Below are 19,256 nucleotides of genomic sequence, written 5' to 3'. Positions count from 1 at the left end.
CGTTCACTTGGCGGCCTTCCCTCCACCCTTTCAACCCCCGCCCACCCTGTGCGCTGTCCCTGCTGTTCCCAGAGCCCTGTGCGTGCCTTCGTTGGCGCCCACGCCGAGTCTGGCCCTTGGGGCCTGGCTGGCCTGTGGCCTGTGGCAGGACTCGGCGCGTTGGAGAGAACGAGAGACAGATTTTAAAAGCCACCCTCACGCTCGGCCGGATTTCGCAATTCCTTATGAGGCTTATTTTCCAGACCCTGGTCGATTTCATTTGTGTTCATTTGAATTTCAACCTAAACGTCCAAGTGAAAGCCCATTCGTCTGAAGTCTGTAACGGCTCACGGTAAGTAAACTGCTTCACTTCGGACCCATGAGGTGGACGCAGTGACCCCCCCTCAAGGACACGAAGCCCAATGTCAAGCCAAACTAATCCACGCCAGTGTCGCGTTAACTCTCTTCTCCATGATTTGGGTCAGAGAAAATGCCTAGAAGGAGCCCATAAGCCCTACTCATTTTGAGCCCCGTTACCACAAAAGCCTTTGTAACAAAAGAGACTTTCTGTTAATTGATTCACAGCTCAATGGCATATTCTTCGAGCAAAATTTTATACATACAACCTGAAGAGTTTCTTGAAATCAGATGGGATTAGCTGTGCCTTCTCATTAATGGAATTTCTCCCGTTTGTATCAAAAGATTGCGTGTGTATTGCTTTAGAATTTACACTCCATATCTTGGAAGCGGAGGCGAATAAAAGTTTGATGACGGTATTCGTGGGAGTTGGCTTTACATCATTGATCACGATTCACTCAAGTCTGAAGTGCTCACTATTCCCTAAAAGCCCTTTCTCAGAGGACACTTACCTGGGGGCAGTGGGCGGGGGCACAGGAGCACAGCACAGGGGCCAGGAGAGACCGAGCTTCTTGCTTTGGAATGTGACAGCCTCTTACAAAAGCGCTGCAACAGACTGCTGCTTTCTAGGACTCAGTCTTTGGCCAGGAAGAGCTTAAGATTCAATAGATGCATTTATTTAAAAATATAAATATGGAAAAATAAATAAAGACTAGATTGAATGCCCCTAGATTTTCCCACATTCAAAGCCTAAGTTTTTTTTTTTTACGAGATGGATTAAGACACAAAGCAATATCGGACTCTAAACCCTTTAAGAAAACAAGACATCCAGGCTGGTGGGGGCTGGCCTAGGCTGGTAAGGTGTGACATTCCAAGCTTCCAGCGGCTTCTCAGACCCAGGAAACGCACCACTTAACGTTAATGCCGCTCGCTCGTAGCTAACGTTACCTAAGCAAATGGACCCAAATGGACCGGGAGAGGAGAAGGAGGTGGTCTTGTGGACCTGAACTGCCGGCCGGCCGTCCTCATCCCAGCCTCAGCTCGGTCCTAGCGCGTGCCGTGGGAACAGAGGCCCAGGGTCACCGGACCCCCGGCGGCGTGCGTGGCGCTCAGACAAGGAAGGGCAGCTCTTGGTTTGGGTTTGAGGGGCTGCTGGGAGGCTGCAGATCCGGACGTGCAGACATAAAGGAGGTCAGGGTGCCTGGCCCGCACGCGGGCTCTGCCGCTGGCTTCAGGGCACGCGAGCTACTCATGGCCAGCCCGGGGTCTCCCACCGACAGCGGCTGCGGTGCGGGGAAGCCGCCCTGAGAGAGGGAAGCGCCGTGGGGGCGTGCAGTTCTGTCCCAGTGGCGGACGCTGGACCTGGGGCCTCCCGTCGGGCTCTCGCAGAGGAGCGGGCAGCCCCCAGCAGCAGTTCATCAGCGTCCCGGACGGCAGCCTCCTCCGTCTTCCCGGGTTCCTGGGTCAGATACCCTCCCGGGTTGCAGGTGACCAGTCCTCCTTCGGCAAATTTCCTCAAGAGACGGTACAGATGGCGCTGGAGTGCTGGCTCTTCAGCGCCTGCTGTCTCTGGATCTCTCTGGAAATCCGTCTCTTAATTCCTATCAGGTACAGTTCTCGGTCAAACTTGCCGGCGGCTAGCGGGATGCTGGGGAGGAAAGAGCCATCAGGAGGGCGCCGTCCTCCTGGCCTCCGTACTCGGGCGTCTGCTGCGGGCGGCACGTGGAGGGTGGGGATGGCCGAGGCCCGGGTCCCCGCGGCTGCCCCGACTGGCGGCACAGCCGCAGCACAGCGCCATGAGCCAGCGGGACGCTCCCTCCCGCCTGTGCCAGGCCTGCCTCGCAGCAGCTCTAGGACAACCCCAGCTGCCACTGGCTGTTCCAGGGGTCCGGGCGAGGTCCCCACCCTCTGGCGTGTCGCTCGCCTGACACCTGCTTCAGACAACCTACGCCAGACATCTCCACGCAGGGCGGCTGGAACCCTGCTCCCCTCGGGGCATCAGGACACAGGAGACCAGGCCGTGCTCCCAGGCGGCCCCCCCTGCGCCACCCCCCCACCCCGGACCCGGGAGTGAGGCGGGTACTGACTTGTCTCTCCCCGGCCTCACTCTGACCCGGAACAGGCCGTACACAGGCCGGTGGTCGGACGTCCTGATCCCGGGGCAGGAGGAGTACTTGACGGGGCAGATGTCGTCCCTGTGGCGGCTCCTGTACATGACGCGGTCCTGTGGGAAGGGTTCCAGGGGCCGTCGGGCTGCCGGGCGGGGCCGGCTTGCCTCGCGTCGGCTGCCCTTGAAAGAGTCCCCGTGTCGAAGACCCCCAGGAGGCCCAGCCCAACGCTGCCCCAGCCCCGCGGGCGGCTCACCGTGTACGAAGGGGTCCTCTGCTTGGAGGTGGTATCATACGAGTCCTTCCCGACGTCGAACTTGTACGACGGCAGGAAGTGGATGTCTGGCTCCTGGAAGCCCTTGAAGATGGACCCTGGGACGGGCAGAGCCCTCACCTCAGAGCCACGGCTCGGAGCCCAGGGCTGCCCCCGCCCCCCGGGTCCCTCCTGGCCGGGCGGCTGCTCTCCCCGCATCACCTCTCTTCATCTCCCGCGTGAGCTGGTCGTGCTGCAGCAGCTCCTGCACGCTGGCGCCCGGGTCCTGCTTCAGGATGGCTTCCACGGCCGCCCGCCCGCCGCTCAGGCGGAAGTTGAAGTCTCCGAACCAGAAGACCCCGTCGAAGCGGGAGGTGACGTCCGCTGGGGCGTGAGGGGGTGGAAAAGCGTGTGAGCCCAGCACTCTCCGCGCTCCTCACTCCCACCGCAAGGCCGGGGCTCCCTGGAAAGCAGGTGGCAGCCCACGACGCTGCTGGGGCTCAGGGCTGGGGGGCGCGTCCACAGCTTTCTGGGTTCACGCAGTCACGGGTCACGACTCAGGGAGCAGGCGCCAGGCCTCGCTTCGGTCAGCAAGCGACTTTCCAGACTTTTCTGACCTCGACTCTCAAAAGCTCTGAACAGCCCATCTGAACAGCCCACTAACCCTCCAGAGAACACGGCAGAAGCCGCCTCGTCATCGGGGGAAGGTAAAGCAGCTCACCGGCGTCGGAGCGGTAGGGGCTGGTGTCCGGCACATTCTTGGGCAGCGCCAGGCCCTGGACAGTCTTGCTGTAGTCCACCAGCCGCTCGCCCACCTTCCCGTCTCCAGCTGCAAGGACAGCGTGGGGGGCCCTCTCCAGAGGCAGGTTTCTGACCCCAGGGCTGGGCGCCTGGGGGGGGTCCGTCGGGGGCAGACCCCCGCAACCCCAGCAAGCGCTAATCACACAGCGTCTGCACCGTGACCCTCGCCACCAGGGGTCTGGGGGTCCAGGGGTGAGGGACTTACAGGTGAAGTGGGACGTGATGAAGAGGAGGGAGGTGCCGAAAAAGGTGAAGCTGACACCCAGGGCTCCCTTGGTTTTGATCTGCGACACGATGCGCGTGGTCACCGTGGAGCTCTCCACCTCTGCACGGAGGGAGCAGGGCTGACCGGGCCGGTCGCAGCCCCGAAGGCCCCACGCCGCTGCACCGCCCGCCCCCCACGCGCACGTCCGGCCCCCGGGGCTGCCTACCGGAGCAGAACCAGATGAGGTCCCTGCGGATGAGCACGGACATGTAGAGTGCCCCGTGGGCCGCCGAGTACAGCATGACGTAGTGGGGGCCCAGCGTCTCCTGCAACCTCGTCTCCCACTCCCGCCTGTGGGGAGGGGCACCGTGGTCGCGCAGCACGACGGGGAGCCCGGGGCCTCCCTGGGAGGCCCGCTTCCTCCTGCATCCCCAGTGACAGGCTGGGTCCCCCACCCCTGATAAGAGCCGGGGGGGCAGGAGGGAGGCCACCTTCCCCGCAGGGCCTGGTGCAGTCGGGGCCCCTCCGCTCCGGCCAGGCCTCGCGCTGCTGCCCGTGTGCTGCCGGGGCTCTGCCTCCACCCCCCAGCAGGTAAACTGGCAACACAGCCCGGGCCGCAGGCAGACCCAGGAGAGGCGAACGACGCCTTGCACGGGCTGGGCTGGAGTCCACGGGGCCGCACTGCGCTGGGCCCCTGCCCCCGCTAAATAAGCAGCACCTTATTTACAAGAAGATGAACCTCATTCCTTCTAAATTCTACGAGTCCAACGATCCCGGTTCAGCCCAGGCTCGGCCACGGCCCACGTCTTGCCGCACACGGGGGTCTTGGGCCACAGCAGCTTCAGCCCCAAAGGCCCGCCTGGCGCCGCTGTTCACAAGGACCCGGGTGCACCGGCGCAGCGGAGACATGGGGCGGGGCGGCAGCAGTGGCGGGAGAGGGGCGCACAGCCCTACCTGTCCGAGCAGCCCTCCTGGACCCCGACGACGTACAGGTCCTGAGCAAAGTCAGCCTCGGCCGGCAGCAGGAGCTCGTCCAGGTTCGGGGGCAGCTCCTGCAGAAAAGCGGCGCCTGGCAGGGGCCGAAGGGGCCCAGAGGCCCTGCTGCCTGGGGACCCGAGGCCGCTCCCGAGGCCACCATGGGGAGCCCCTGGCCCAGGCAGGCCGCCGCTCCTCCCCCGAGCCTGGCCTCGCCAAGCCTGCACCACTCCTTGGCTGTGCTCTTCCCTCGCTGGGCACCCACGGGCCTGGCCATCCCCCAAGTGCACCCCTGATGTGCACGGGGTCGGGGGGAGGGAGACGCTCCCTCCTCTGCACCTCTGCCCTCACTGCAGCCCCGGGGAGGGAAGCGGGCGCCCGGTCGGTGGTCTTCACCCCCCGACCTACTGCTGGCCTTGGCCCTCTGGGCCCTGCTGTGGGCCACGCCGTGGATATGCTGGTGGCTCCCCGAGGGTGGCAGAGGCACCAGCCCGGGCACCTGCCTTCACTTCGGCTCAGGTTGCTGTTTCGTGGGGGCCCGTCCACCCCAGCCCTGCCCTGTTCTCTCCCCGCGCCCGTCACCCCGATGTCAGCCCAGGACGCGGCCGCTTCAATTCTCTGGACAGCAAGCAGGACAGCACACGTGGACGACAGCAGGCGCTCAGGAAATGGCCCAAGACCCCGGTGGTGGCAACAGTGTTAGGTCACCCGCAGCCTAGAAGCCCACGGCTGGCCTCAGGATCGGAGCCCCCCCACGCGCAGGGATGGAGCCCCCTAACTGTGGGAAGGGACCCCCAGGAGACACGGGCTGGCTGGAGAGAAAGCTGGCGGGACGGCGTCCAGCGGGCTTCCCCAGAAATCAGCGTGCGGACCCCCAGCCTGCCCGGCTTCAGTCGCCCCGGTGGTCAGATGCTCGTCCCATTGGCACAGATGTCCTGAGCTCCAAGCGCCCTGGCTTGCAGGCGGGGTGGAGGAGCCCCTGACCGCATGGGACACACAGCGGGAAACAGACTCGGGTTCTGGTGTGGACGCCAGTCCAAGGTGCACAGCGGCGGATTCACGTCCCCATATGCGTGCTGGGACCCCCAGGGTGCACCCAGGAGTGGCCCGGGGCAACCCTAACGCCTGGCCCTGTGCTGGGCATCACCACGGGGAGGCCGCGCGTCGGGGAGAGGGGGCTCTCGAGGAGTCTCTGCCCCTTCCTCCCAAATGTGCTGGGAGCCTAGAACTGCTCTAAAAAAATACTTACGGTGTGTCTGCAAAAAGAAGCATTAATGCCCCACCAGGCGATGGAGAGGTGGGCGAGAGGGTGTGACGGACAGGAGTCCCCTCCGGGGGACGGGGAGGCTGGGGGAGCCTCAGGAAGAACCTGGTGGGAACCCAGCGCCATCCTGGGTGGGGGTGGGCAGCCCGCTTACCTTCTGTCCCTGCATGTTCCACGTGGCCACGAAGAGGGCCACGTTCCGGTCTGGGAAGTAGCGGGCCAGCTCGTCTGCCCCCATCAGGGCCCCGCTCGCCAGGAGACTCCCCTCCAGGTAGCTCCTGCGGACACGGGACAGACTGAACTGGGGCCGGGGGGTGGGAGGGTCGCAGCACATGGGCCCAGGGAGGGGCCGGAAGCAGGACACACCTCCCAGGGGTCAGGAGCTCCTCTCCCAGAGCTGGGATTCCCTCAGGACCCCGTGGTTGGCACAGAGCACAGTGCCGAGGTGCCCTGCTCTCTAGGGAAACCCACAGTGTTCACAGCGCTACAAACACCGCAGGCTTTCGGCTTCCCTCCATCGCCTCCTGAGAGGAAGGGACGTAAAGGTGACATTTGGGGCTTTTTTGTGGAACCGCTAAGGGCAAAGCCCCGGAAGGGCCGCAGAGGTCGAGGTGGGCTTCTGCACGGTAAGCAGACTTGGGGGGGACGTGCGCCCTTGTCCGGGGCTCCGGCCTTTGCCTCGCTGCCCAGCACTGGGAGCTCGTAAAGGCTGCCCGTGACACACCTGTCCTCACAGGACCCGAAAGTTCAATCCACTGTGAGATTCTCATAGAATAGAGCAGGCAAATGGTGCAAAGTCTCGAACAGCGTCGCAGAGGCCCTAATACAGCACAGCTAAGCCCCAGCTCTGGTCCTGCCCTCGCGCAGGGGGCCGCATCTGACATCCGCTCCTTCCGTGAGCGCCGTGCAGGACTTAGGCTTCGAGGCCATCGGTCTGTCACCGCTTAACCCCTGAAAGCAGCCTCGGCCAATGCCCATGTGCCAATGAGACTGCACTTAAGGACACCAAAGCCTGAGTTTCATGTAATTTCCACATGTCATGAAAAGAACGTTAGTACGGCCTTGGGTTTTTTTTTTTTTTTCAACCACGTGAAAACCGTTCCTGGAGGACCTGTGATAGGACCGTGTCTGGTCAGGTTCGCAAGGAGGGAGGGGAACCCATGCGCTCAATCCAAGTTCAAATGTCTCACTTGCTGTGTTCATTCCAACTTGCTAAGAAATCCCTACACCTTAGCTTGCAAACAGGCACCGATCCCTTTGAAGGAGATGAAATCAGGATCCAGTCCTTACAAACTCGCATGAGAAACCCTTAAACCCTGACCAAGCTTTGGAGGACATGAATTCAAGTGCGTCAGGAGGGAGGAACCTCCTTGAGGTCACCCCACCGTGCTGAGGATCCTAACCGGCTGACTGCTGCCCGCGGGGCTGTCTTCTCCAAACCAGCCCCGTCCGCAGCGTAACCAGAAAGCAGCCCCTCCAAGGGCACAGTCTGCGTCCCTTTCCTGAGTCCTCAGCCCCGACCCGGGCCAGATCCAGACTGTCTGCGTGCAGCCCGCAAGCTAAGAATCGCTCCTACGCTTTTACTTGATTTGTAAATACGTATTTATTTATTTAGGCTGTACCGGGTCTTAGTTGCAGCACGCGGGATCTTCGCTGTGGCACATAGGATCTTTTAGGTGTGGCATTCGGAATTCTTAGTGGCGGCACGCGGGACGTAGTTCCCCGACCAGGGATCAAACCCGGGCCCCCTGCATTGGGAGCATGGCGTCTTACCCACTGGACCACCAGGGAGGTCCCCTATGCTTTCAAATGGTTGGGAAAAACCAGTAGTCCGTGGCGTGGAAAGTGCCCTGAGATTCACCCTTCGGCCTCCCTGACGGAGGCGTTCCTGCCCCACAGCCGCGCTGCCGGTGCCAGGCCTGGGCTGCTCTCCCACCCACCACGGCAGAGCTGAGCACTGCCACAGAGACCTCACGGCTCCCACAGTTGAAACAGTCCCTACCCAGCCGCCGACCCGTGTCCTAGGACACACGGAGGGTCTGGAGGTGGGGAGCCTGTCAACCCACTGTCGGCTGCGTGTGTGAGAGCAAAGCTGGGGGTCTGGTTTTGAGACGTGCTTCTCATTTTTGTGTCACAGGCGAGTCTACGTAAATCGCATACAATTCGAGCAGAGAACTCATACTTGTCTTCAGGCTGCTCGGCCTGCGGGATCTTAGTTCTCGGGGCCATGGGAGCGAGAGCGCCTGAGTCCTAGCCACTGGACAACTCGGGAATTCCCTGCGGAATCATACTTTAAACGCACGAAGAGATCTCGCCCTTTACGAGAAACATGCTGAATTACTTTAACAAAGGAACCCGTTTTGCCCTAAAACAGTGCCCGGCGCTGATGGAGGGGGCAGGAGGGAGGCTGGCGGCCAGAGGAACCACCTGCCTGGCTTTCACTGTCGGGCTCACCGAGGGCGGGGGCGGGTGAGGATTACCTTCCACCTGCCCCTTGACCCCAGAATCTGCGCATGTGACCTTATTTAGAAGAAGGATCTTTGCAGACAGATGTAATTAGTTAAGGATCTTGAGACGAGGTCCTCCTGGATGAGGGTGGCCCTAAATCCAGGGACCGCTGTCCTTATAGAAGAGGAGAGACAGACACAGAGCAGAAGCCGCGTGAGGACGGAGCAGAGACGGGGGCGGCGCGGCCACAAGCCGGGGACGCCTGGGCCCCCAGCAGCTGCAAGAGGCAGGAGGGACCCTCCCTGGAGGCTTGGGAGGGAGCGCGGCCCTGCCACACCTGATCTGTGAATTCTGGCCTCAGAGCTGGGACGGAGTAACTCCTGTTTTAAGGCTCTAGTCTGCGGCGCTTTGTTGCGGCCACCCCAGGACACCAGCACAGGGACTGCCTCACTCTTCCCCTGCCCGCGCCCACGTCCAGAGGGGTTGGCGCAGGCCTGGTCTGGATGGGAGGGTGCGGCGGGGGGCGGTGGTGACAGAGCTCCCCCTGCCCCCCGGGGCCTCGAGCGCCCCGGCAGGGAGTGGATGGCGTGGGGCCCCCAAGTCAGGGCCGAGGCCCGATGTGCACTTCAAACAACCTGCCCAGCCCCGGCCGGTGCGGCAGGGGCCGTGAGAGCCAGCGGTCAGCGGCCAGGCCCAGCACGGACAGGGCCGGGGGTCGGGGAGAGCGCGGGATGGCCTCCCGAGTCACAGCGTGGGCACCAGGCTCCCAGAGGCGATGGTCAGGAGCGAGCTGGTGGGCGTGGCTGGGTTGGGCTCAGAAGCGCCTGGGACCCCGGTCCTGGTGAGCCCTCAGGGCGCTGGCTCGGGAGAGGTGGGCAGAGGTGCGAGATGGGAGTCGAGCGGAAGGGTGGCGCCCACCTCCCCTTCAGACTATAAAGAAGTCAAGACGGACTAGTTATTCAAGCCCCCTGAGGCCCGGACGCCCAGCGTCCTCCGAGATGCGAGACCCCTCTCCTTGCCCATGGGGTCGGAGCCGGGGTGGGGATTGCTGGGCAGCCCTCGGCAGACGGAGCCCCGAACGTTGAGAAATCTTGGGGCGCTCCTGAGAGCAGAGTGCACGAGTCGGGCTCTGCCTGCGCCCCTCCCCGCCAGAGGTGGGCCCTGGGGACCCTCCCCTCGGGGCAGCCCAGCCGTGTCCAGCTCTCCATCCTGGAAAGGTGCCAGCGCGTGCACAGGGCACGGCTGGCTAAACGCTGGTCCTGACCAAAGCGGCTACATGGACGCGCGTTCCCCGACCCACCCTGGAGTCCTGGGCCGACCTGCACACGTGGACGAAGGTTGTCCCCGACGGAGCAAGAAATGGGAAGGAAAACAGGGCCGCCCAGTGCGCAGAGAGATCTGCGTACCCCACCATCTGCTTCATAGAGCCTGTGGGGCTGAGACGCAAAGGAAAAGCTGGGGGGGCCTGGGAGATGGGGGTCAGTGGAGGGAGACCCGCTGCAGCACCTCACACGCTTTCAGGAGAGGCTTCCGTGGTTCCCACGGGGCTTCTGAAGGCCCACGAAAGCCACGGACGCAGGCCACGATGCCGCCCACCCCCGAGGCCCTACCTGCTGCGGACGTCCTTGGTGCGGACGGGCGCCAGGAGGCTGACGGCGGACCTGGCCGAGTGTAGGGAGCAGTCGTCCCGGGCCAGGGGGCTCGGGGGCCGGCCGGGGCGCAGGCCGCTGTGGGCCCAGAACGGTCTGGCCTGCCACCGCAGCTGGCGGTCCGCGTGATCCAAGTCCACCTTGTTTGCTGTCCGCAGGGCGTCGGAGGCGACGTTCCAGTCCATGGCGGGCAGTGGGCGCGGGGGAAGCAGGCTGGCCAGCCGCGGGGTGCTCCCGGCCGAGGCCCCGTCCCGGTGTAGGAGGTCCAGGGAAGTGCTGATCATTCCGGAAAGACAGTTACCCAGCGAGGAGGGGCCTCCGCTGCCCAGGGCCCTGCGGGTTGTGGGGATTTCCTGCAGGGAGGTGCTCAGGCAGGGCGGGGAGCCACCGCGGGTGGCGGTCCCGGGGGCCTCGTCCTGCAGGGAGCCCCCGGAGGGGCTGGGCCCATTCCTCGTGGCCAGGTCCTCGCGGCTGGTTCGAAAACGCCTCTTCCTCCAGCCCTTCTCATCCAGGGACAGTGCTCGCTCCAGCCTGGGCCTCGGCGGCGGCGGCTTCGGACTGAAGGGTCTCCCCCTGGCCTGTGGGTCCTCGTTGCCGACTTGCGCCGGGGTGTCGAGGGGGCGCACTGGGCTCTTCTCGGGTCCCCGACGGTCGTCAGCGGCCGGGGACCCCGGGCGGGCGGCGAGGTCTTCGTCAGTGTTTGGAAGCCGTCCCTTGAGCATTCTGACCTCGGGCTGCAGATGCCCCTGGGCGGTGGGCTGCTGGGCGGCCTCCGAGTGCCCCAGGCTCGCCAACTTGGACGGCACAGTCCAGCGGCCAGCCCTCACACCCGGGGGCAGCCTGGCCGAGCCGGGAGACAGCTCCTCCTGGGGCTGCTGGCGACGTCCAGCGTCAGGGATGCGTGGTCAGCCGTCGCTGGGCGAGCTGCGGAGGAGAGAAAGGGCAGCAGCTCCCCCTGGGGCCGGGGTGGTCCAGCTGGAGCAGAGCCAGCTGCTGCATGGCTGGGAGCCCTGACGGTCTGGAGTCCTCGGCAAGTACCTAAGGGAAAACCACGCGATTAGCCTTCCACGACCGGGGCCCCAATGCCATTTAATGATCCTGGAGGACAGCTGTGGTGCAGGGTGACAGAGCGGACAGGTCAGCAGCAGCCCACCAAGAACAGGCACGTCGGCACCCGGGCCGCCGGCTCCTCCTAGGAGGCGGGTGAAGGCCCAGCATCTCAGGAAGGAGAGAAGCCACCCTCCTGACAGGGTTGCTCCTCACGTGGGGAGCCAGGGGCGCGACCCACTGAGAATTCCCGCCCCCAAGGCGTAGGCACGGCCTTGGCAGGGGTCCCGGCCCGCGCCCCTTCCCCCCGGGAGCCCGGCGGCCCGGCCTCGCTCACCTGAGAGCCCTCCACCATCGCTCGGGCCGCAGACGCCGCCCCGAGAGCGGGCGACCCTGAGCGGGTCTGCGGCCCGGGCAGCAAAGGCCCCTGACTCAGGCCTGCGAGTCGGGCCGGCCGGCCCCAGGGCAACGACCGCCGCGGAGCCGCGGGGCTGGGGGTGGGGAAGGGGAACGAGACCCGCGCCCGGGACCCCCGCGCCCCGCCCCACGCCGGGAATCCCGCAACCGATGCCGCGCCAGGAATCCCCGCGCCCCGACTCCAACCCAGGGTCGCCCCGCCCAGTCCTCGAGCCCCGCCCAAGGCCTCCGCGCCCCCGCCCAGGGGTCACTCCGTGCCGAGGACCCCTGGGCCCCGAGCCCCCGCCCCGCACCTCCTCCAGGACTGCCGCCCCGCATCCCTCACCCCGCCCGGAGGTCCCCTCTCTCCCGCAGCCCCGCGCCCCCACCTCGGGGCGCCGCCTGCTCCCCAGCTCCGCGGGCTTCGGCGGCCGCTCCACGGCAACCGGCGGGCAGGGCGGCCCCGGCGGCCCCGGCCCCGGCGCCCGCGGCCCCGGCGCCCGCAGCGGCCACTGGCGGCCGGAGGACCCAGCGGCGCCAAGCGAGGCGGGAGGGCGCCCTCTGGTGGGCGCCAGGAACACCGCGGCTCCCTTCCCCGCGTCCGCCCCGCTCCCCGGTCCGCTGCCCGTCAGCCCCTGCTCTCCTCTCCGCCTAGTGTGTGTGTGTGGGGGGGGACCTTCCCTGCAGAGGGGATACTAGGAGGCATAGCGTTGCCCTGGGCCCTCATTGTCACTGCCATCAGGATGGGTCTTCCCATCAGACCCACCCGCCGCCGATCAGAGAGGGGCCCCTTCTTCCTGGGAGCCCCTAAAACGGGCGAGTCTGGCAGAAGACGGGAAGCAGTGGCCCGGGGCGCCTCTATAAGCCAATCCACAAGGGGCGGGTGAGGCCAGGGTCTCCCCACGGGCTTCCAATCAACAAAAGGAGACATGGCGAAGGGCTTGAGAGCGCAAAATATTTTATTTAACAATGTGCACTTAGGAAAAATAGCAGCTCCCGCCTCGGAGGAAGCTTCTCGAATCAAAAGTCGCTGTCAGTCAGACACAGAGGACGACGGGCAGGGCTGAGGAGGAAGCCGAGGGCGCCAGGTGGGTCTCGGCCCAGGAACCGCACCGAGCGCTGACCCTGGGACGTGGGAGACTGCCCGTCGACGAGGTCGGCCTCTCCCAAAGGGACGAATCAGTGAAACATTCTGGAAACCGTTCTGTGAGTCCTTCCTAGACGGCAGGTGGCCCAGAGCAGCCCGCGCGGACCCCACCCTCACACAAGCCCTACCCTTGGACTAAAGCCCCAACAAACCGTGTTCCCCCAGCGTTCTACAGAAATTATTTCCTAATGATTTTTTTAAATATTTAAATCTTTTCCTTAGACTGAAGAAGAAAGTGAACAGTTTTAAGAACAGTCGATGAAGCCTTAAAGCTGAGTCGACCCGGAGGAGGTCTTCCTGTGCAGGTTCACAGGCTGAGTCAGCATATTAGCCACGGAAGGTCTCGGTGCAGAAAGATCAGATTCCAGAGCTTCTGACAAATTATTTTAAGCCACTTTCTTCAAGATGTTACCAACTCCTTAAATGACGCAATGGTGAGAGGAAGCCAGACAACTGGACTGCACCGTGAAGGCAGGCCAGAACACATGGCCTCAGCTGGTCCACAGGGAAAAGTCCAAACCAAACTTATCAGTCACAGTTGTGACACTGGTTTATTAACTCGGATCAGTCACGTCAGAGCACAGGCCCCTGTGGCTCTGTCCCAGCGACGGAGCCGCCCCTCGCTGACAGCAGAGTCAGTCCCTCCGGCTGCGTGGAAGCGTCATGGTCCTAGTGAGGCCACAGGAAATTCCGCAGGGCTGGACACATCTTCGCTACAGGAGATAAACACACGTCAGCAGCGAGGGCCGCGCTCGAAGCCTAACGGAATTGTTGCTAAATGAAGCCCATGTTTCCTTTGAGACGAAGCATCCTTCCAGCTTCAACAGCGCGAGGTGGGGGCTGACCACCTCAGGACGTGCACCCCTGGCCGCGTTCCTCTCTGAGTCAAAGGTGCAGTTTCCTTCCAGCGTCTTAAAGGACCCTGGGATTTATCTGGCAGTAATTCACCGTTAGGTTTTGAGAGGTGCCTTAGTTACTGAAAAGCAAAGTCCTCCCGTAGCCAAGATGCTTCCAGCTTCACTTAGTGTAACATCCTCAGATGACTGTGAATGTTGGATCCTTAAATCATGCCTTCAGGTGGAAGATCCTAGTAGGTCACAGATTCCCTCTTTTCCTCCAGCTTCCCGAAGGGGTGGAATTAATGCTGGCAACACTTCATAAATCATTTCTGAATCACTGCATCCGTCTCCACTTGGGAACAGACTGGAGTCGCAGGCAATCAGTCTGATGAGCTCTTGGTGGAATAATCAGGGTTCCAAATGCCAGTCCAGGACAGGGGCCATTCTAGCTCAATATGCTGGGTACTTCCTCTGGCCAATCCTTCCCATCCTTGAACTTCCCGAGGCAGCAGAGGCCTGAAACGACAAGGGACAGCACTGAGCTCCGCACGCCCGTCCCCGACGGCGGGGGTGGGGGGGCCCTGGGGGAAGGATCAGCAGGTCTGTGGAACAAGCCAGAACAGACCGTTCTCTCGGCAAACAGGCATGTTCTGTTCGTTTTATTCTGTTTGCAAGCCCACGGCCACAGACCAAGTCAGCAGCACATCTTGGCATTCCCTTTAAAGGTGCCTGCGGCTTGGTTAGGGTGCTGGGGTGAGGCTGACTCCAGCAGCTGGGTGTCTACAGAGCCCAGGGAGAGCGTGGTCTGGCCTGCCACCGAGGGGTGCAAGGGATGCCCAGGGGAGGCCGTGGACAGAACACAGGTGCTTCCTCCTGCTCCCACGAAAATGCCAACTGAAATGACAGTCAAGGAGCTTTTGTAAAGGCATAAACTGCAAGATGCAGGTTACAGGAGAGAAGGAAACAACTACCGAATCGTGGAATGGAGAAGCAGATGGCAGCCGGGGGTGAGAGAAAGGTGCAGGGCGCAGGAAGTCCCGCCCCCGAGGAAGCCCGAGGCCGGGGACGCGAGGCGGTGAGGGCAGGGACAGGCTGGTGTCAGGTGAGGCTTTACATCCCGAAGGCCAAGACCTCTGCCCCCCAACCTGCGCTCCCCAGACTGGCGGCCAGTCCATCCTCCACAGGCCAGAGCCTGGGAGGGAGAGAAATAAAAGGAAGCATTCATGACCTTCCCGGCCTGGAGGTCACGAGCTACCAGGTGAAGGGAGGCCAAGGCCAGCATCGGGGAGGGAGTCAGGCCTGCCTCACAGCAGTGTCAGCAGGAACCGGCGGGGGCACCCCCACCCAGGGCCGTGGCAGAGCCGGAGAGGGTGAGCGGGCGAGTCAGGGTCTCGCCGGGGGAGCCCCCACCCTGCTCCCACCCGCCCCGGGGAGACAGCAGGGGCACTTACTTGTGCAAACTGAGCAGGGTTGTAGAAGGGCACCGCTGCTGCGGGAGGGCCCCCTGCAGGGGCGTGAGCACCCGGAGCCTGAGAAGCACAGAGAGCTCACCTCAACAACAGCGCACGGCGGCTTGTTTCATTTGCAAATACAGGTACTATTTCTGAGAAAGGGTTTATAATACCAATACTTTCAAATGTGCCACAGAAGCTGGTCAAAGATACTTCTTGCAACGCTGTACTTAATTATTTAATGGTTCAAACCAAAGCGGCATGCAGAGTGCAATGCTTTAGAACCGGAGCAACACACGAGGTGGCACGGAGCTCTGAGCGGGCACTCAGCGCCGGGGCCTAGCAGGTGCTTTGACTGCTGTAGACCTCAGGGCCCAGCTACAAGATCCAGCGTTTTAACTCACAAGTAAAACAAGTCACATGAAGCCTTCCTGCCAAGCCGAGGGAAGAGCTCAGTGCCCCAGTACGCAGAGAAGATGGAGTATTCCTTTACTTCCCACACAGAGCGACCCGGACAGCAGTCACTGCCTCACTCTGCCTGCCTAAACTAAACCTTCTCGTGCTTGTCAGAAAACAGAATTCTCTCTTTCAAATGAGAGCATCCTGACCCAGTGGGCTTCTGACACACACTCTCTCTCTCTCTCTCTCTCTCTCTCTCTCTCTCTCTCTCTCTGAGGCTATGCCTGTGGCTAGTCATTTGAAAAAACCAATTCAGAAAGAGCACTTGCACAGAACTTGTTCGTTCACTACAAGCTTCTTGGGGTCGGTTCGATTGTTGATGTGTCTGGCTATTCAACACCACCCTTTAAAAACTTCTAAAGAAAGGAACACTGCATCCTCAGGCATGTGATGGCTGGGAGGTGACAAGTAATGTCAGTGGCCAGGGGCACGATGACCGACCAGCATAGCGATCTCAAAGGAAAGACAGACAACCCCGTTCAAATCCATGTCCAGTGCACACGGCCAGCCACAGGTACCTGGTTAAAATGCTGGCTCACTTCACGTGATAACGAGCTCAGTGAACTACGGCGCGAAAGCTACAAAACAGCAAGAACACAGAGACACAGACAGATACAGAAATCAACGTGCACGCCACCGCTCCGAGCCGGCAGTTCACTCCCAAGGAGCTTCGTGACGCCGTTAGGGTCAGCATGGCTCGATGGGGGAAAAGCCAGTTAGCCCGAAACGCCTACTTTCATGTACAGTTTTTACTGGAAACGACCCCTGGCTGCGGGGAGGGAGGTCTGCCCAGGCCTGGGCCCAAGGCGGCCAGACCTCGTGCCCCCCGAGGGACCGAGGACAAGAGAGCCCGGCAGAGGGGCGAGCCCGGCTGCCGAACACACGCAGCCCTTCGCTCTAGCCAGAGCTCCCAAACAACTCTGCGGAAACAAGCGGGACTTTAAGGAATGCAACACTTTTTGAGTTCTAGAAAGTTTCTAACCTGCCCTTTTCCTACCCATTAACTTCGTTTTAAAGAAGCCATCTGGACAATAAAACGAGCTTCCTCAGCCCAGACCTTCAGCAGATGCGCTCATCGGGCGCCGTTTACCTCTCCTCCCTGGGAACCGTCCGCTCCGGAGGGTGGGCGTTCAGGTCCAGGGAGCGTCGCCGCAGAACTGAGCACCTGCCGGGACAGCAGGGAGGCCAGCTACTGCAAAGCCCATGCATCGGAGGCACCCACCGAGGCAGGACCACCCAGGACAGCCCGCTCTACCCCACGGGGCGCTCCCGCTGAGGGGTCGTGAAAGGGTGCCGCGAGGACCTGCTATTCCAACACCCACAGCGCATCCTTACTGAGCGCCTGCCGTGAGCCCCACCGCGGCCCTGCCATCTGCGCTCTCGTCGGCCCATCCACAGGGCAGGACGCGGAGGCTCAGAGGCGCTGAGGGACCCCCACCTTTAAAAAGTTAATTACTGGGGCTTCCCTGGTGGCGCAGTGGTTGAGAGTCCGCCTGCCGATGCAGGGGACACGGGTTCGTGACCCGGTCCGGGAAGATCCCACATGCTGCAGAGCGGCTGGGTCCGTGAGCCATGGCCGCTGAGCCTGTGCGTCCGGAGCCTGTGCTCCGCAACGGGAGAGGCCACAGCAGTGAGAGGGCCGTGCACCGCAAAAAAAAAAAAAAAAAAAAAAGCTAATTACTGGAGAAGACAGGGCTGAAATCCACGTCCAACCAACCTCAGAGACCAAACTCTGAACGACTGCGTTGCACATACACATTATAATCATTCAAAAAAACCTCTCTTCACTGTAAAAAGTTCAGCAAGACAAAATTACTAGGTAATGCGCGTGTGACCCACACCGTAAGCTCTGTGTACACGAGACTCTGGAGAAGGTCAAGGCCGCCTCGGGTTGGGGCTGGAGGCGAATTCCCACTGCCCGACCCCCCGCCTGGGCCCACGGCACTGCTCACCTTGGGCTCCGAGGCAGGCTCTGGCCCCCCCGTCGGTGCCTGCCCTTCCCTGCCAGCCCCCTCGGCGGGCAGTGCTTCCTCTGCATCTGTGAAGGGGACAGTGGGGGAGGTGGTCACTCGTCCCCCCCACCCCCCCAGCCGTCGCTGGGGCCCAAAGGGAACAGCCCCAGGGGAGAGCTGCACCCCGGTCCTCAGGCAGGCCAAGGGAAACAAGCCCGCAGACAAGCACAGGGGAACCTCGGGCGCTCTGCGTGTGGGTGAGCAGTTATTTCTTCTTAAAAGAGGATTAAGGCCAGAGGCTCTCAGAAAGAGGCCAAAGGTCGGAAGCTGCACACAGACAGCTGCTCCCGCGCTCCCTACCTGGGTCTGGTCCGAACAGGTGTGTGGGAATTGGGAGCGGGGCCAGTGGCGCAAAGAAGTCCGCGGGAGCAAGGGCAGGCTCGCTCCGCTGGGGGCCCCCCGGGTTCAAGACGTCCACGTAGCGCGCTCGGGCTCGGGCTGCCACGGGGAGAGGGAGCGAGGTCACCCCGCCGTCCTCCTGGGGTCCGGAGAGCACCACGCCAGGCTTCCGCTCCCGGGGGCGGCCTGGCCCGGAAGGGGGCCCCTCCTGGGGCACACTTGCTTGGCTTCTGCCCGGGCGAGGGGTCCCACTTCACACCACGGCACGGCCGATCGCATCCGCTCCGCCCTTAGCTCCCCAGTGATACGACGGTCCGCCCAGGAACGCTGAACTCTCTAGAGAGCTGGCCCCCACCCCCCGGGGACTCATCCTCAGAAAACCAGTCCTCCTCCTGGTGGGAAACTAACTACCACCTTGCGGGCACGTTATCATCGCTGAACTCTGGCCCGCCTGTAGGACAAATAAATTACCCAAGTGAACTCTGATTGGTTGAACTCTGGTTGGCCGTCGTTACCTGCTTTTCTAGAATACATGTTCACAGCGGGTCTGGGGGGCCCTCCAGGGCCAGGGTGGGCAGCTTGCAGGGCCTTGGGAAGGGATGTTGGAGGTGGGGGCGGAGCCTTCTTCTGCGGAGGGAAAGACCAGTGCGGGGTCTGCGTGCTGACCCGGAGCCCACGGGGACCCCTGCAGACGGAGGCCCCTGCCCAGGGCGGGGCTCCCCACCCGGCCACAGCGAGCGCCTGGATCCCGGCTCACCTCCTCCTCTGGCTCATTCGTGTCCACCCAGCGGTTCTTCTTTTCATCCCAGACGATCTGCCACGATTGTGAAAGGTAAAAAGAAAACTCAGTAGCAAAAGCTGGACAGAATCAGAAATCAGAACCTGACTGCTTCCGAGGCGCCGGCTCAGGTCCGCTCCGGAGCCGTCACTCCACGCAGACAAGCGGGCGGACGCGCCGCTGCGGGACCCACTGGCCCCCCCGGGCCCACCCGGCAGGACGCACCGATTTGTTCTTGTCGTCTGGCAAGTAAGCTTCTGTCCTCTTCTTCACAGGCAGCCAACGAGAGAACCAGGAGTCGCTGCTCTGGACATAAAAACCACCAGGACAACCCTGAGGGCCTGGCGCTGAGCGCAAGGAGCCCAACACACAAGGGCCAACCAAGCCTGTGTGGCCCACGCGCGCCTGGAGGCGGCTAAGCCGCGGGGACAGGAAGCAGGTGTGCGCCGGGTGGCAGCGAGCCTGGGGGCAGGGCTGCAGTCTGGGAAGATGAGCAAGTCCCGGGGCGGGTGCACGACAGCGTGCGTGAGGCCCCAGGGCCAGGCGCTCGATCGGCGGCAGTGGGAGTTTCCTGTACACTGTACCACACTTAACAAATTACAGCAGCCTGCCTCTGGGGCGTTTCACGTCTGAATGCCAACAAATGAGCAGCCGCCCTTGGCGTCTACACAAAGGCAGCAGCAACGCCACACCCCCTCACCCGCTTCTCTGAATCTGCGGCAGAGCAGACGGCCCTGTGCTGGGCGGGG

General features: G+C 62.6%; 2 protein-coding genes across 9 annotated transcripts in view; both read right to left on the bottom strand.

Annotated features, from left to right (window-relative positions):
• Positions 1 to 1,839: 1,839 nt before the first annotated feature.
• INPP5E (inositol polyphosphate-5-phosphatase E) lies at positions 1,840 to 10,761 on the bottom strand (the record flags this gene model as incomplete). Its single annotated transcript, XM_082843321.1, is given in 10 exon segments — positions 1,840 to 1,984; positions 2,424 to 2,667; positions 2,670 to 2,816; positions 2,920 to 3,081; positions 3,419 to 3,526; positions 3,704 to 3,823; positions 3,930 to 4,054; positions 4,658 to 4,755; positions 6,097 to 6,220; positions 10,001 to 10,761. Coding segments are annotated over 10 exon segments (2,022 nt in total). The 3' UTR covers positions 1,840 to 1,851.
• A 1,668-nt stretch (positions 10,762 to 12,429) lies between these two features.
• The window catches only part of SEC16A (SEC16 homolog A, endoplasmic reticulum export factor), a 33,433-nt gene continuing 26,606 nt past the window's right edge, over positions 12,430 to 19,256 (bottom strand). For 4 of the 8 annotated variants that reach the window (XM_082843570.1, XM_082843569.1, XM_082843568.1 and 1 more), the window contains exons 23-31: positions 18,733 to 18,813; positions 18,487 to 18,543; positions 18,245 to 18,356; positions 17,691 to 17,828; positions 17,331 to 17,416; positions 16,469 to 16,543; positions 15,897 to 15,956; positions 14,920 to 14,997; positions 12,430 to 13,984 (exon numbers count right to left, since the gene is read on the bottom strand). In XM_082843570.1, coding sequence (XP_082699696.1) covers positions 13,919 to 13,984; positions 14,920 to 14,997; positions 15,897 to 15,956; positions 16,469 to 16,543; positions 17,331 to 17,416; positions 17,691 to 17,828; positions 18,245 to 18,356; positions 18,487 to 18,543; positions 18,733 to 18,813 — 753 coding nt within the window. In that variant the 3' untranslated portion in view covers positions 12,430 to 13,918. The other 4 variants (XM_082843572.1, XM_082843574.1, XM_082843573.1 and 1 more) reach the window with 4 other exon arrangements.

This window comes from Leucopleurus acutus (assembly GCF_964270905.1).
Source record: "Leucopleurus acutus genome assembly, chromosome: 7".
Taxonomy (NCBI): domain Eukaryota; kingdom Metazoa; phylum Chordata; class Mammalia; order Artiodactyla; family Delphinidae; genus Leucopleurus; species Leucopleurus acutus.
This window is presented reverse-complemented; position numbering and strand designations above follow the sequence as displayed.